Genomic DNA, 18,728 nt, shown 5'->3' with positions numbered 1-18,728 from the left:
CTTGATTTATTCTCACATTATAAATATTTTTATTTTATATCTGAATTTGTTTGAGAGAACTTGGGTTCAACTTTTACTTTTGTTATTTTCTACCTACAACCCTTAAGAAAGACACAGCCCATAATTCAGCTGAATTGTAATGAGATTAAGTTGAGAAACCCACTTCTCTTGCTAATCACTGTTCTAGTCTTTTCTCAAACAATTCTGCTAACCTTGGGAGATGCCAGTTGCTATAAGGGTGTTGGGCCTAATTAAATATTTTTATATCATCAAGTCATCCTTCAAAGATGTCTGGTTTGCTATCCAAAAAAGTATGGATCACTCACAGGTAGCCTCAAATAATAAACACACAAAAGAAAAGAAGGGGGAGAGGGGAAAAGGGAGATTGTTGTTAGCTTTTATTCCCAAGTTCCAACTAAACATATTGTTTCTACATCTCAACTCTGTAATCAATCATGACTTGTGAGTGCCTCTCAACACTGAATCTAAATAAGCGGCTGCTTGTGCTTCAAAACAGCACCTAAAACATCTTTTTATATAATCAAAATTATCCTTCCATAGTAAAAATTTATCTTCTATGACCCTCTCTATATCTCGTTTGGTAATGAAATTTTTTTCTGTCCATAATGTGATAGGTTAAATTTTTTCCACATTTTTTCTAATTTCTTTGTGATGTGACCTTTTATGTCTAGGTGACAGATCCATATGGAAGTTATCTTGGTATAAGGGATGAAGTGCGGTATAAATCTAATTTCTTCAATACTGCTTTCCAGTTTTCCTAGAAGTTTTTTGTCAAATTAAATCTTTTTGCCAGTATTTGGGATCTTTCTAGGTTTCTAGGTACACCTGCTTCTGTTATATTGTATCTGGTTCTATTCATTTATTTTTATTTTTTAACCAGTACCAAACTGTTTTGAGAATTACTGCTCTGTAATGAAGTTTAAGATCTGGTACTTCTAGGCTCCCTTCTTTCCTCCTCTTTTTCCCCCATTATTTCCTCTCAGTCCATCTTGGGGGAGCATTTGCATTTGGGCTAGTGGGGACTGGTTAATATAGCAAGAAATCTGGACAGCAAAAAAAAAAATCCATTGGTTGGGAAATAAATTGTCCTGTAAGTAAATGTAATACAATATTTTAACTCCAATAGAAAATCAGGGGAACAATATACACAATGATGTTATATTATTATCATATATGATGTTATAAACAAAAACAACATTAAAAAGCTAAAGGACTATATCTGAAGAATGTTGTATATGTTGCTAGACAAGTTATCAATAGGTTTTCCTTAATATTTTCTTTGTTATAAGGGAGGGCTCACTGGAACTAAATTATTTCTAAGATTTCTTTTAGATCTAAAACTCAACTTTCTTTTTTTAATTTTTTTTTCTGGTTGTACATGTAAATTCTTTTTTTTAAACACATTTCCTTATGAATCACGTTGGGAAAGAAAAATAACGAGAGATAAAAAGAGGGAAAAGAAAAAAGAAAAAAAAAGTGAACATAGCATGCGTTGATCTATACTCAGTCTCCATAGTTCTCTCTCTGGATGCAGATGGCATTTTCCAGCCAGTTTATTGGGATTGCCTTGGATCACTGAATTTCTGAGAAGAAACAAGTCTTTCATAGTTGATTATCGCACAATCGCGGATTCCAAGTTTCTACAAAAAGGCATTTTGTATGTTTCACAGATAGTAAAAAATATATACTCAAACCTCCATTCCATTCCTTTCTTTTCCCACTCATTCTTTTGGACCAGAAACCTCACCAAGATATCTTGGGATTTACTGGCTAGTTTGTTTGTTTTTTTCTTAAAACCATGCCTTAAACCAAACACAAATGATTCTTATTGACCAAGAATAGGTTCTAAGTCAATCCATTTGGTCATAGTTTGAGTCCTGATTGACTCAGATGAAATATAAATAACAATCATTTCTGCTTTGGCTAGAAACCTTATGGGTCTTTCCCTTCCAGATTAATTTATTTAGATTTTTTTTTTTTTTAATTTGCTCTAGGTGAAAGAGAAGATTCTTTGCCACAATTGCTTAATCACTGAATAGTACAGCTTCAGTCAGACTGAGACCTGTTGAAGATCTTGGCCAAGGTCTCCCACTGCATCCAGGCCCATTTCCAGTCACCCTGATCTATATCTGGCCACTGGACCCAGCTAGCTCTGGAGGGGAAAGTGAGGCAAGTGAGCTTGCCTGGACTCCCTCACTTAAATCCAATTCACCTGCATGTTATGGCATCCCTTCCCTGATGCCATGGTCCTCTTCAAGAACAAAGGACAAAAGTAAACAGAGCAACCTGATGGCTAAGAAAAGATCTTTTGCCTCTAAGACTAAATACAAATGCTTCTTAAAGTGTTTCACAATCTGATTCAAACCTATCTTGTAAAATTTAATGCCTGTTACTGTGTTTTGTACAGAGACTCTGTATAATCTAAGCTCTAGTCAAACTGGACTAATTATCCTTCCCAGCACAAGAAACTATACTTTTGCAAAGAATGTCCCTCATGCCAAGAATGCAGTTCCCTCCTCATTATTTTCCTCTTGGAATCTCCACCTCCATTCAAAGCTCATTTCAACTGCCATCTCCTACAAAGACTCTCTCTAATTCCTCTTTTGCCTTCCACTTATTTACACTCTACTCCATATTCCAAATTACTTTTTTTTTTTTAATTTCACATTTGTCCATATATATGTGCTTCCCAAGTAGGATATTAACTGAATTGAGAACAAAATTTATTTTTTTAGCTTTGCATCCCTAGTTCCTAGCATAATGTGTTGCATATAGTAGGAATTTAATAAATCTTTGATTTGTGTATCCTCTATATTAGACTGTTTTTACTACTACTCGACTGAATTTTCCAATCAAGGAATTGATACAACCTAAACATCCTTTGATTATCCATCTCCAAAGCTCAACTGGTAAATACAGAATTTGATGGCAATGACTCAGAAACTTTTCTTGGGAAAGAAGGAGGTGGAAAATAAAGTGCTATAAAGATGCCAGATGGTTTAACCTAGATAATGCATAAAGCAGACATGACACTCTATTAAACAATTTTATTTAATTTCAAATAATTTATGAGACACAGATGACCTAAGAAATGCTACCAACTGTTCAATGTGGATTTTTTTAAAAAGCAAACAAAATGTTTCTATGAAAGAAAAATACAGTGTTTACATGAGAGAAATAAATTTTGAGTTCAAGGATATACATTTTCCTCAGAGTAACCCAATTACATTTCCTCTATAAATCTCAGAAAGTTCTCTGACACATATAATGAACTACCGTTAAGATATATTTTAGCTATATTCTCAGCAGTCATAAAAGCAAATTCTGTTTCAATATTTTAGTCCACAAAATTTTAAAAATCGCTTCCCCATATGTAAGCAATGCCATAATATATTTGATAACACAAGCATATTTTGAGTAGTAGATAATTTCCTAAAAATCAGGATGTTACTAAAAGCATTTACATGCATTAGGGAGCTGCTATAAGAGGAATATGTCATGAATCCTGTTGTAAAAACCTTTTTTTTTTTTAATGCCAAAAAAAAATTAGTACTGTATCAGTTTTATAAATTCAAATTTCTATATATTCTAAGTTTCTTTTAAAACAAGACATACCAGTAATATGGATGATAACAGATTTGTTTTTTAAATTAAAAATTCTTCTTTACTATTAGTCTGGTTTATTTTCAACCTAAGTTACCTGGATACACACTAAGATAGAAGAGTTACTCAAAATTCAAAACTAAATTTTGTACCTATAATTTTAGCTAAGAGAGGAAGCTATTATACTTAGCATATCTAATACAGGACCAAGTATATGATATTTTAATTAGAGAAAAGTGTGTGTGCATGTGTGTGTGTGTGTGTGTGTGTGTGTGTGTGTGTGTGTGTGTGTAAAGGATGGAGAAAGGGAATTCCTATCTATGCACTTTTAAATGCCAAAAAAGATACTGATGAATTCCATAAAAAACAAACTTACTTCACATTTATTGCCAACTACTACCTTTTTTCCAAATTAAAGTTCACAGTTCAACAATCTACAGTTATAATAACCATAAAATTAATGAACTTAAGTTTCAAAACTGAACAGGAGGATGAACAAAAACACCATTCTTTGTTTGTGGCAGCCCTCTTTGTGGTGGCCAGAAACTGGAAACTACGTGGATGCCCATCAATTGGAGATTGGCTGAATAAATTATGGTATATGAATATTACGGAATATTATTGCTCTGTAAGAAATGACCCACAGGATGATTTCAGAAAGGCCTGGAGAGACTTACATGAACTGATGCTGAGTGAAATGAGCAAGACCAGGAGATCATTATATACTTCAACAACAATACTGTATGATGATCAATTCTGATGGACGTGGCCCTCTCCAACAATGAGATGAACCAAATCAGTTCCAATAGAGCAGTAATGAACTGAACCAGCTATACCCAGCGAAAGAACTCTGGGAGATGACTATGAACCACTACATAGAATTTCTAATCCCTCTAATTTTGTCCGCCTGCATTTTGGATTTCCTTCACAGGCTAATTGTACACTATTTCAAAGTCCAATTCTTTTTGTTCAGCAAAACAACTGTTCGGTTATATATACATATATTGTATTTAATTTATACTCTTAACATATTTAACATGTATTGGTCAACCTGCCATCTGGGGGGAGGGGGAGGGGAAAAATTGGAACAAATGGTTTGGCAATAATATTGTAAAAATTACCCATGCAAATATCTGGTAAATAAAAAAGTAAAAAAATAAAAAAAATATCATTCTTACACACTTACACACACACTTATACACACACACACACACACACACACACACACACACACTCTAAATTCAAATATAACTAGCTTTCAAACTTTTCCTATTTGAGTTCCGGAAGAAAAAACAAACAACATGTGGAAATCACTAGCAAGAATTAGATTATGTCAGCATTTCCCTTCCTGAGTCCTATTGTTTTATGGCCTAAAACTCAAGGAAACTATAATAAAGCAAAAGATTTTAAATTGATGACATCATCATTATAGACTTATCTACTTGCTGCTTCCCTAACCTATTGGTTTGCAACACAATTCAGATCCTTAAGAGAAATGAAACTATCATTTCTAAAAGTGTAAAATAATAATAATAATAATAATATAATCTGTATTAAAATGGCTATATTTGAATATGTATTAGGGGAAAAAATACATGCTGCCTAAAATGGATTCTTAAAATACACTGTTATTTTACACTGCATTTTCCTTCTCTCTTTAAAATGAATTTATTTACACATGCCTTATATTTACATAGCTTTGAAAATATTATGTCAATACCCTCTCTCAGTAAAATATAAGTTTATAAGCTCCTTTTGGGTGGAACTGCTTCCTCTCATTTTTTTGTCTTTGACCTTACATAGTAACTGCAACATATCAGGCCTTTAGTAAATGTTTATTGGATTGAACTGAACTCATATAATGACATCCTAAACTAAATGGATACTTAGAATTATAGCATGGGACCTATAATTGAAAATAAAATGTTAGGCCTTAAAATACTTAGAAGTCCTTTTGAAAGTTCCTTTAGAGTTCTGATGTCAACTTATTTTTTAGAGCTTTGTCCTCTGGTGCCATGAAAAAAAAAATGAAATCCAGGGTTAAAAAGTGCTGTGTTTTTTTAAAGTGATTTATCATATTATTTAAAATTATTTAGAAATAAGAATAAAATACATTGTATGGTTAAGAATTTTCTGGCTTCTCTAGTCAAATTCTCAGATATGATGAGTTCTGTGGAGGACTCAATTTAAAATTTTACTACCTCTCCTGTAAAACTAATCCTACTAGGGGCAGCTAGGTGGCACAGTGGATAGAGCACCAGCCTTGAATTCAGGAGGACCCAAGTTCAAATCTGGTCTCAGACACTTAACACTTCCTAGTGGGCAAGTCACTTAATCCCAGCCTCAGGGGAAAAAAAACAAAACTAATCCTACTTTTTTCTGACTAGTCTTTATTATTCCAAATCCTAATCCTCCAAATCTTTACATTTCTTCTATCAATTTCCCAACATCATTTTTATCTGATCTCTTTGGGATCAGGACCTAGGAGTGAAGTTGGATCAAAAGGTTTGCATCACAAAGAGTTGCTATAAATATTTTTGTACAAATAGATCATTTTCCTTTTTTTTAATCATTTTTTTTTTAATCTCTTTGACCCAGCCATAGCACTACGAGGTCTGTATCTCAAAGAGATTCAAAAAAAAAATTTTTTTTAAAGAAAAAAGATCTATACATACAAATATATTTATTTTTTGTGATGGCAAGAATTGAAAATTGAGAAGATGACCATCAATTAGGGAAAAGAATGAATAATGAACAAGCTACACTCCGAAGGAGGGAAAGAATTCAGAACTCAAAAAAAATTTTTAAATAAAAGTTAAAATTTGTTTTTATGGGTAATCAGAAAAGACAAAATAATTTTTTTAATAAGATAAAATAAAAAAATAATTTTAAAAAAGATAACTGGGATCTAGATGCTGCTCCTAATTGATCCAAGCAAGTCATTTAACTTCTCTAGGTCTGTTTCCTCATCACAAAAGGAAATAAGCTTTTGGGTAATAATGTGATCATGCTAGAACACTGGTTCCTAATGTCACAATCCTGATATAATCTGAATCCTTGAAGTAAACTAGAAACTCTACAGGAACACACAACTCTATTAATATTATTCAGATGCTTTTATTCTAAATAGGAATTATACATATCAATAATAAAAATGTTAACTTTCTATTATTTATTTTGTATTGATTATTTGTTTTATAGTCTTAGATCCTCAATAAACTTAAATGAGAGTAAATCACATAAGAATTTAGGGGAAAATAAAATCTTTGTCTCATCTTGGACATTTGAGTTAAAAAGAAAAATAATGCCTGTATTAGTTCAAACAGGTTTCATAGGAGTTGAGCTTAAAAGTATTTAGAGAACATCAAATGCCCTCATTTTACAACTGAGAAAAGTTAAGTACAACAATGCTAAATGACTTTATTGCTTATAAGCAGTAAGTCATACAGGAAAGAAATAGCACCAGAAGTGGCATCTAGGATCATGGATGAAGACAACAGAAATGAGAAAACACTCAGGTGCTTCTCAGCCATACACCAAACTACAGTTCAGAAACACAGTGGCCAAAAAGGAAAGCAGTGAAGGAAGAAGGCCTGAGGCTCATGTGCCTATTTTTAGCCCAAAAACTATCTTCACCATCATGAAGGTAAAGAAATAGGACTGCTAGTCCCTTCTCTAAACACTGAACAGGACTTCTGATTTTTTTCCCACCTTTAGGACAGCTCTTAATATTTATTTTAATATATTTAATCAGGATAAAAAATGTTGACTGGGTAAAGGGAAGCCATAGCAATAACTGGGCAAATTAAATTATAAAAAGTATTTATTAAGTTAACTACTTACCAAGGCACTAGATAATACAGTGGATATAGAGAACCAGATCTGGAGTTAAGACTTACCTTCCCGAGTTCAAATTAATAAATCTGGCCACTGACACTTTGAATGATGCTGGGCAAGTCATTTAACCCTGTTTGCCTCAGTTTCCTCATCTATAAATTAAGTTGGAGAAGGAAATGGAAAACCATTTCAGGATCTTTGTCAAGAAAACCCAAAATGGGGATCATGAAGAGTAAGACATGAACAGATTATTTTCAAATGAAGAAATTAAAGCCATCTATAATCATTTGGAAAAATGCTCTAAATGACTACTGATTAAAATGCACATTAAAACAACTTTGAGGTATTACCTTGTATCCATCAGATTTATTGAGAAAGAAAGGATAAGTGATAACTTTAGGGCACAAAGTATTGTGAAAGAAAGGAGTATTGTGGGACAAGGTTGAAATGATGTAAGGAACACTGGGTAACTGGGCACTGAAAGGGGAAGTGGTGTGCATACCCTCTGATCCATCAATGCCTCTACTGGGCCAATATCCCAAAGAAATCATAAAAAAGGGGAAAGAACCCACAAAAATGTTTGTGGCAGCCCTTTTTGTAGTGGCAAGGAACTGGAAACTGAGTGAATGCCTATCAGTCAAGGAATGGCTGAATAAGTTGTAGTATATGAATGTCATGGAATATTATTGTTCTATAAAAAATGATCAGCAATGTGATTTTAGAGAGGCCTGGGGAGACTTATAGGAACTGATGCTGAGTGAAATAAGCAAAATCAATAATCATCCTGCCTTTATTACCCTAGCTAAGAACCACCCCTGAAAAATAAATGAGATAATAGAACTCAAAGATTTGAGACATCTCAAAATCAATCACCATGAGGCAGTGAGTGACAGAGCATTTTACTAATACTGGAGGATCCACAGACCCATCTTTTGAGGGTATCTGGGGATACATAAGGGCACAAGAAGTATGAATATATGAAAGAGAAGGTCCAGTGGTATCCCATTTTTCCTACCCTTTTCCATAGAACACACATATAGAAGAAGACTCCTCACCCAAGCTTCATTTGAGTTGGAACTACCATTCCCTCTGACTGCTCCAGCCTATACCAAGACTCCTTTCCAGGGAAGAGAAATGAAGAGAAACCATCTTTATTATTGCAGATCACCAACTATTGTCACTTCTAGACTAACTTGCCAGAATGCATTATCAGAGGTGGGAGAGGAAGCAGACTCCTCCTGACACCAAATCTGGCTACTCCTCTATCCACTGCATAAGGTGTTAAATTCATAATCTATTGGCCGCACACAGCCTGCAAAACTCTCCATGTTCAGGGCAGGAACCAGATTAAAATGTAAATGAAAAATGTTTAACTAAATGAAAAAATACAAGGGCAGCTAGGTGGCTCAGTAGATAGAGCACCAGTCCTGGTCAGGAGGATCTGAGTTCAAATCTGGTCTCAGACACTTAACACTTCCTAGCTGTGTGACCCTGGGCAAGTCACTTAACCCCAATTGCCTCAGGGGAAAAAATTGCTTTGAAAAAAAAATACACTGTTGTATAGTGTTAATTTGTGGTTTTCTAATGTAGCCAACAAGAAACTGTTTCTAATTGAATTTGACAAACTGCACTATCTCATATAGGCTTTTGGGACCCAATTAGCAAGAATACTTAGTAAAAATAAGAAGTTACCAAATGGTCAACAAATGGAGAGAGAAGATAAAAGGGGACATACTTTAGACCTCAGGTATCTTATGGTTTCTTTTCTCTTTCCCTTCCCGCCCCAATCCATTATGGCAACTATCTTTACAGACAAGTCCTTAATGCCACAGGCAGCTCTCTAAGACTAAATTACAGATCAGTTGTTGATCTGCATCAGTTGAAGTAGATTCCACATAGAGTAAAACCGGCCAAACTTATTCTTGAAGAATATGTAAAAGAGCAGAAAACTTTATTTGAATATTAACCAAAAAAGAAACACAGGAAAGTTAATAAAAATAACTCACTTATAAACTATGCCCACTTAAAGCAAAACCCAAAGCCACCTAAAATATAGTTGAATCATTAGATACTTACACAGATCTGCCTTCCACATCTAGTTTACCAGGATTGATTCCCTTTTTAGAAAGGATACAGGATACTTTTTCTACATCTCCCCTTTCAGCTGCTTTCATTAGTCGATCATCATATTTGTTCCAATCTGTTGCTTGCTATAAAAATGAAAAATAAAAATTAGTATATGGCATGTTAGCAATGAGAAAATTTTCACAGAGCACAAGAAAAGTGAGACAACAGCATAGGTATACCACCTATAGCACCTGAACTAAGATTAATTTTGTACTAACATTGTTAAAATGTGGTAAATCCAAGGATGGGAGTCAGGAAAGATGCGAGTTTGAGTCCATCCCTGACACTTGCTATGTGAGCATGTGAAAGTCACCTAATCTCGAGTCACACCTTTATTCCTTTGTAAAATATGAATATTTTTACCTATGGTACCTACCTTCCAGGATTATGAGTATCAAAAGAAGATTAGCTGTATAAAGTATTTTGCAAAACCTACAACGCTTTATAAATATCTAAGATATTTGTAATTCTCCTTGACATTCATCTCATCTAAACCCCAGCAACTCTACCACAATTCAGCTCTATTCTCATGTTATTGTGCCTAAATCCATGATTTTATGGAACCAAATGATCATGTTAGATAATGTATTCTTGTACAATATATTGCATTACACTTTTCAAGTGCACCAAATATGCACTATTTTCTATTTGTAATTGTGTGAACGTTTTTATGATTGAAAATTTTACTGGATTACAAATAAAAAAAAAAAAACCTATTGCTATTGGACAATTAATGCTACATTAAAGTCTTTAATTTGTGGAAAGATAACTTTTTTTTAACTTACTCTTTGCCAGTAACATATAAAATGGCGCTTAATACATCTGAAAATGTCTATGTATCTACTCAGCTTAGAGATATTAAAGTTTAAAGGAAATCACTAAACCGGTAAGATCTGGGTCAAATGCAGTAAGATTCATATTAAAATTTTCAACTGGGGGAGGAGGAGTTTACATAATTTTAGGAATATTTGCAACTGGCAGGTATTAACATTATTATGATAAAAATTAAAGTAAATGAATATTGCTCACAACAGAGTATTTCATTTATCTTTTTATGTATTTAAGTTGACACAAATATGAATCCATCATATCTATAAACAGAAAAAAAAAAGTCCAATTAACGAGAACAAAGGAAAAGTTTTGTTATTTATGGAGAATTCCATTATATAAAGACATTATTAGTTGTGGCTGGAGAAAAACATTAAGATAATTATTCTTGAAATAAAACTCTAATTTTTTCCTATCAAACAGAATGCTGGTTAAATCAGTGGGGCTGTGGCCTTCTAAATTTTCATAAATATAAACTAAAACAATACTACAAGCCCCAAGCACGGAGCAGTTTCTCTAACTCATCTGGTTATTTCTTCTCTCAGCTCCAAATCTCCAAATCCAAATTAAGAATATTTCCAACACAGTAAAACTATTAGGTTTTTTAAAGATATAAACCAAATCCAAAAACCACAAATTCTTTAATATTGCATATTTATACATAATAGAAAGAAATAAAGACTTCTAGTCTAAGTTCAAGAATCCATAAATTCCAAACAATATTCTTTAAGTGATTTTACCTTCATGTATTTTGTCTGTCTTATTTGTTCAAAACTAAGCCCCCAAAAGCAAGAAGTAGGTTGAAATCAGTTCCCGGTCCTCAAAAATGCCCTCAAAAAGATTAAGTAGTATTTTGCCCCCTACCAATTAAAAAAAAAAAGAAAAGAAAAGAGAAGAAAATCTTCCTTAAATAGGGAACATTGGTTTAACAAATTTAAACTAATAAATCCTACCAATACTATAATAAAACTTCTTGGATAGGAAGTAGAGCTTTCTAAATTAGTAAGTAAAATAATCATAAATTCTTCCCAAGTCAAAATATAGCATTCTCTACTTATAACTGAATTTAGCATTATGAAACTATTTCATTTTATCAATTTTTACTTATCAACTAAATAAAATTTAAATTATTGATGCTGATTACATTTCAAGCCAACTGCTTATTGTGTTGTCTCTAGTAACTATACAAACACAAAAACCTTTGCTAGTAACACTACCATCAACTAAATCAGATTGAAAACAAAACAAATTAATAAACATTCATAATGTACTATTAAATAGGTGGAGAAAATCTTACCAACAAGCTTTTTTAAGCTAAATCAATGGGATACCTACTCTGTTTTTAGCAGAACAGGAACACAAACAGCTCATGATAAAGAAGACTTGGAGCTCCTTGCTGCCAGCAGAAAACTATGTACGAGGCATTACATTACAAACTTCAGCCATTCGCAGAAAACAAATGCTCAGCCAAAACTTCTAACCAAAGGCTTAAACCTTTGTTTATAATGTTTCCCGTTCGATATTCATCTTGCTTCATTATATGCTTAGCTTGGATCCCTAACAATATTTTCTTCGTCCTCAGGATCTTCCTTTGACTTCATAACTCTGGAAAAATCTCTCTCCCCCCCCTCTCTCTGCTTGATTAAGAACAGGCCTAAGGCAGGTACTTTAACTCCTCCTCTTATTCTTTATTTGCTGCCTTGAAGGCAATCCTTTTCAGGAAGGAACTTGGTGGAAAATCCTATACACAAGTAACTCAGCATCCAGCTGCTTTCAGTCTGCAACAAAGACACTGGAATGACCAGGCGGTAATGACTAGATCTGCTAATGACTAGATTTGCTTCGCCCTGTTAACAGAGTGCAGTATCACAATGCTACAATTCTATTTTGGATTCTATAGTACTTGACAGCTGAGTGCTAGAAAGAAATGGCTAAATATATACACATGTGTATATATTTATATGGAGATATAAATGCGCATTTTTTTCCTCTGAGTACACATTTTAGATTCTACTGGGAACAAATAAGTCAAGCATATGTAAGAATTTGCTACTGAGGAACATGTCAAAACACCCTAACTGGCAGCCTGAGTGTCACACTTGTTTTCTAGATGGCAATATTATTAAAAAACACACACACACACACACAAAACAAAACCTCTTAGATTACATCATATACCACAATCAGTTTAAATTGTATACATATCCTGAATATTAAAGGGCACAACATAAACAACTTTCAAGGGTACCAGATCAACTATCTAGAGAAATCTTAATCAAATAAGGGATAAAAATCATCACAACATAAAATAGAAAATCTCAATTTCACAAAGTTGAAAAACATTTTCATGAATACAACTCAAGAGCACTAGAATAAAGGGATTAATTAATAAAATGGAGATTTTTCTGAATCAAATATGTAACAAAGTTCTGCTATCCAAGACATCTTACATAATTAATTCAAATGTATCTTATATGTATGCGGCATCTAAGTGGTACAGTGGATAAAATGCCAAATCTAGAGTCAGGAAAACATCTTCCAGTTTCAAGCCTAGCCTCAGACAGTTGTGTAATCTTGAACAAGTCACTTAAGCCTGTTTGTCTCAGTTTTTCATCTGTAAAATGAATTGGAAAAGGAAATGGCAGATCACTATTATCTTTGCCAAGAAAACCCAAATGAAGAGGTCATGAAAGGTTGGACATAACTGAAAACTGAACAAATTTTCTATATATAATGTTATCTATCTTATATTTTATATAAACTAAACATATTTTATGTGTTTATGAATGTTTATGTATATGAATGTATATATGCATGTATAGGTACATATTTACAACAATTAACACAAACACAGCAATAGCCATTCTCCAACAATTCTCAAAAAAGAAGTAATAAAGAAATGTAAACAATAAAACAACCATTTGAAAACTAGCTCCAAATAACAAGAAATGTAAATCAAAACAACCTTAAGATTTCATCCTACACTCAAAATATTGTCAAGACAAAAGATGGGATTAAGCAGTTCCAGCAAGTTATGAAAGGAGAGACTTAGGAATACAATTCTGATAAAACACACAAATGGTCCAACTTTTCTGGAAAGCAATTTGGAATTATGTTAATAAAGTGATTACAAGGGCCACACCCTTCAAATTAAAGATCTCTCTGCCAGGCAAATGTCCCAAGGAGTTCAAAAATAGAAAAGTATCACTGAACTTTATGTAGTAAAAAACAATGGAAAACAAAATAGATGATCATCAAGTGGGAAATGTCTAAAGAAATAGTGGTATATAATATATTATTCTAGTATTTTCACATTATTAATGCACAGTAAAAAATAACAAATATGAAGAATACAGGGACGCATGGGCAGACTTACAAATGTTACAAAGTCAAGTCAAATAAATAAGTGTTTATTAACTGTTTAGCTTGCTGTGTGTCATGCATGGGAATATGGTAGAAATATTAACAAGTCCTGCCTTCAAGAAACCAAATTTTAATGAAGAAAAGTGAAGTAAGGTATATAGTAATACCACAAAGAAGTAGAAAACAAATCTGTGATATAGGGATGATAATGTAGCCCAAACTTTTTTTTTTTTTACTTTCTCCTTTGAAATGATTTTATTCATTTCTTATTTACTTCTTCAATGAAATGAAGGTGATATAAAAGCAAAAGATATCAATATTTTTTAAAAGAAATGAACTCAGCCATTCTACAGAATGATGTTAAGAAGTTCCAGTATGGTGATCACATGTCTTTAAATTTACAGAGACCTACAAACATAGTATGAAGTTCTATTTTAACCAAAATGTGTCAGACTTTAATTTAGAAAAAACACATGCTTGCACTTCCAATTTTTCTCCCTTCCAAGTATGAATCTCATTCTGTATACAACCAGGTTTCAGCTTACTACTGCTGCCAGTCTGTCTCCCAACATGTTAAATGAGAAGAGCCAGAAGCACTGTCAAAACATTAAATAGATCACATCATGATTAACAGTTTTAAACAAATAAAGTGCTCTTTCAAGCAATTTAAATTTAACTTAGTACTCTAGCCCCACTTTTCTTGCTGACTATCATGATCCCTGAGTAGTTTATTTCTGTAAAGTCAACTTCTTCTATTTAGTTAAGAAAATAAGCTAACTGAACACCAAAAATTTCATTTATCACATATATGAATAAGACTATCAATAAAATAACTTAATAAAAATAAGAGATCTCTATACTCGCACCCAAACCAAATATATGGGGTAACTCTAAATAAGAATTAAGTCCCTTGTTTTAACCAAACCTTGAGTCCTAATGTACTAACAAAGCTACTGTCATTAAAGACCTTGAACATGAAGAACATACCAATGTTGGATGGATATAATTCTTCAGATATGGGACTATTGGTTGTGATCTGGATGTATTCCCATGGGTGTTATCTAGAGCACAGTTTCTTAAAATGAGACCTCATATGAGGCAAAAAGCAGTCACAAGTTTAAGAAGCCTGATCTAGAAAGTCTTACCTATAATATATTTTCCTACAGAATGTTTTTATTTAGTAAAATAGTAATTAAAAAAAAAAAAAAAAGCACTTTTTATACCTCATTGACTATCTCTCTAAACTTGGGTCTGGCATATTATCTGAACACCTTTAGACTAGCTATAATCTTATAAAGCACTATATAATAGGTTTTTTTTTAAGTCAATCTTGTTTTTAAAACAATTTTCCCACACATTGCTTCCACAATAGTATCATAGTAATTTATATATCCTCCAGAAGTTCAAGTTCCATTCAAAATTTCCATCACAGAATCATCAATGCCTATAGAAAGAGGCAAATAATCATGCTACTATAATGTCAATTAAAAGTTGTATTATAACCAATAAGGAAAAAAACTTCCTACCATTCATTCTTTAAAGGATGGGTAATGTTATACCCAATCCAATAAAACATATACTTATCTCTGTCATAAACTCATGGGAGAAAACAAAAAGAATTCGCTTTGGCTAAACTAAAAGATAAGACTTTCAATCAGGACTATTTTACTATTTTACAGAGCTATCTTTTTCCACTGGTCATGGAAAGAGCTCTTCCAAAAAGAAGAGTTAAAGCAAAGAAGGCAATCTAAAGGTCTATGCAATTAAAAACCATAATAACATCTACACTTACAAAGGCACTCTTAAGGAATATTTTCTTTGTATTGTATCTAAAGTCACTTCTAACATTCTGTTGAAAACAAATCTCTCTATGCCATCTATAGTCTTCTATAACAAAGAGAAAAGAAAAGTGGAACATGCCATCACCCTGCCTCCTCAGGACATTTGAGGAATTCTTCCTTCAGAACAAATTTCTCCAAATTGGATATAAATAGATTAGAAAATATTGGAGATAAAAGCTGAAACTAGCTAGAGAGAACAAGAAAAAGCAGGTATTTCTTGAATGAGTTAAGAAATAAATTGAGGGAGCAGAGAAACATTTGCAGTCAAGATTTAGGAGCAAAATGATATGGCTGTTCTACTATTGTTGAGAAATTAGCTATTTAGGCTGGTATTCTTCTTTAACAAAAAATATCTCACTCTCAAAAAGGAGAGTGGGGAAAGAAAGAATATACTATGATATATAAGTGAATCAATGTATTTTGTGGGACTGAATTGCAGCATAGAATGATAAAGGTGGTAATAAGAGATAGAAGATAGAAGGAAATGTGTGTTGGACTCTAATCAAAACCACATTAAAGAAGAAAGATAAGAAAAGGATCTACAGAAGAATAGATGAGATGGTAAGGAAAGTAAATGAAAAGGTGAGAAAACTCAATTCAATATGGATGAGGAAAGGGACATCCTTCTCCTGCAGAAGAAGATATTCTATAATGGAAAAAGACTTTACAATTTACAATTTGTCTAATTGGGAGGAGGCATTGCACAAGGTGTCTACTTCTGAGAGAGTGATATGTCTTGCCTGAACAACATCTTGTCTTAAGAGAAGGGAAATCTGACCTACTAGAAATAACTAGTAACCAATACCTCACAAGAGTAGTGTTGAGGGAAGAGTTAGATTACACAATTTAAGACTCAGGGAAATTTTTATTTTGGAAAAATGCTTCTGTGGAAATGCTTCTGAAGAAGGGACCCCAAAACTTTAAAACTCCTTGAAAGAGAAAATCTTCAACTTTGCCTCAGTGAGGGACCCTGCCAGAGGGAAACAAGATAAATGGCAACATTCTATATCTAGGTGGGGTTGACTCAGTCTTCAGCTAAAAGAATTCCAACCCTATTCAATAAAAGAAACATTCAATTCTACTCAAATTCCAGCTCAAGCTGAACCCAGTTTGTAGATAGACCCAACTTGGAACTCCACCCACTAGCCCCCTTCAGCTTGTAGCCAAAACTCCTCTCAAAAAAGAGCCAATCTAAAATCCTCTTTGCAGAGGTTCCAACATGCCATGCTATGCCAAGGAAGCCTCTGCCCACTGGAATAATATTCTTATCCAATGTTATCCTCTTTAAGCTCACCTATTTCTCTAATAAGATTTTTTGCCTCTGTCAGGATTTCTAACCTTACTTCCCATTCCCTATAATAAATCTTTTAATCAATCTAGATTTTCAGATTTGTAAATTCCTTTACAAAGAATCTCTACACCGCCAGAAGAGAGTTCCCCAAAACTCCCTATCTTTGGGCCGAATCCCAAGGGGTGCAGAGGAGCCAAACCTCTCTATTCCCTGAACCCCAAACTTACTATTAGATCTTATTTAACTCCCTGACCACCAGAAACCCTAAGCTCATATTTTGGTTCCCTAAATGGAGACCTTATCATTTGGTACCCTACAAAAGGGAAACCCCAGACCTAAACCTCATCATATTTTTGTTCCCATACCGGGAATCCTGAAAACTATACTTCACCCTCATCACTTCCCTCATGAATCATTTTTCTAAGAGTGAGGAGCAATAGAAAAAAAAAAAAAAAAAAAAAGAATTAGGGCAGCTAGGTAGTGCAGTGGATAGAGCACCAGACCTGAAGTCAGGAGGACCTGAGTTCAAATTTGGTCTCAGAAAATTAACACTTCCTAGCTGTGTGACCCTAGGCAAGTCACTTAATCCCAACTGTTCTCAGCAGAAAAGAAAAGAAAAAACAAATAACAAGGAAAATCTATGAAACAATAGCACAGAAATTGATTAGAAAAAAATCAAATTTGATACTTTAAAAGTTTTAATTTCATGAGGTATACAAATAGGCTAAATAACTAATAAACATACATATAGGTCATGAATCAAAGAATAAAATTTAAGAACAGAAAAAAATTGGTGAGGGAAACAGTAAAAAAAATGCTTTTAAAAAGATGCAGAGAAAATTGCTAGAAATTATTAATAACTATAGGAAAGTTGCAAGAAATTATAGACCAATTTCCCTAATGAATATTGATGCAAAAATCTTATACAAAATATTAGCAAAGAGATTACAGATAATTATCCCCATGATAATACCAGTAATGCAGGGCTGGTTCAATATTAGGAAAACTATTAACATAATTGACTATATCACTAACTAAATTAACAAAAAACATACAATTATCTCAATAGATGCAGAAAAAGTGTTTCATTAAAATCCAACACCCATTCCTATTAAAAACACTAGAGAGTATAGGAATAAATGGATTTTTCCTTAAAATAGTTAGTAGCATCTATTTAAAACCATCAGCAAGCATCATATGTAATGGGGATAAATTAGAACCATTCCCAATAAGATCAGAGATGAAACAAGGTTGTCCACTATCACCACTGCTGTTCAATATTGTATTAGAAATGCTAACCTTGGCAATAAGAAAAGAGATTAAAGGAATTAGAATAGGTAATGAGGAAACCAAATTATCACTCTTTACAGATGATATGATGGTATATTTAGAAAACCCCAGAGAATCAATTAAAAAGCTATTAGAAATAATCCAAAACTTGCATTTTTGTTTTCCTTCTCAAGTTATTTTTATCTTATTTCTAAGTCTGGGTTTTCTTGTATTTAACATATACTTTAACATATATAACATGTACTGGACTATCTGCCATCTAAGGAAGGGGTGGGGGGAAGGAGAGGAAAGATTGGAACAGAAGGTTTTGCAAGAGTCAATGCTGAAAAATTACCCATGCTTATGTCTTATAAATAAAAAGCTATAATTTTTTTTAAAGGGCTGCCACAAATGTTTTTGCACATGTGGGTCTTCTTCCCTTTTTTATGGTCTTTTTGGGATAAGAGTCCAGTAGAAATACTCCAGGATCAAAGAATATGCAGTTTGATAGTCCTTTAGGCATAGTTCCACACCACTCTCCAGAATGC

General features: G+C 33.2%; 1 protein-coding gene across 6 annotated transcripts in view; it reads right to left on the bottom strand.

The window, feature by feature from the left end:
- UACA (uveal autoantigen with coiled-coil domains and ankyrin repeats) overlaps positions 1-18,728 on the bottom strand; it is an 88,233-nt gene that overhangs the window by 39,769 nt on the left and 29,736 nt on the right. For 4 of the 6 annotated variants that reach the window (XM_074294668.1, XM_074294669.1, XM_074294670.1 and 1 more), the window contains exon 2: positions 9,538-9,671. In XM_074294668.1, the coding sequence (XP_074150769.1) occupies positions 9,538-9,671 (134 nt within the window). Of the gene's footprint in view, positions 1-9,537; positions 9,672-11,751; positions 12,221-18,728 lie in introns of those variants that run through there. The other 2 variants (XM_074294672.1, XM_074294673.1) reach the window with 2 other exon arrangements.

Source organism: Sminthopsis crassicaudata, chromosome 2 (genome assembly GCF_048593235.1).
Source record: "Sminthopsis crassicaudata isolate SCR6 chromosome 2, ASM4859323v1, whole genome shotgun sequence".
Classification (NCBI taxonomy): Eukaryota; Metazoa; Chordata; class Mammalia; order Dasyuromorphia; family Dasyuridae; genus Sminthopsis; species Sminthopsis crassicaudata.
The sequence above is the reverse complement of the archived record's forward strand: the minus strand, read 5'-3'. Positions and strand labels throughout refer to the sequence as shown.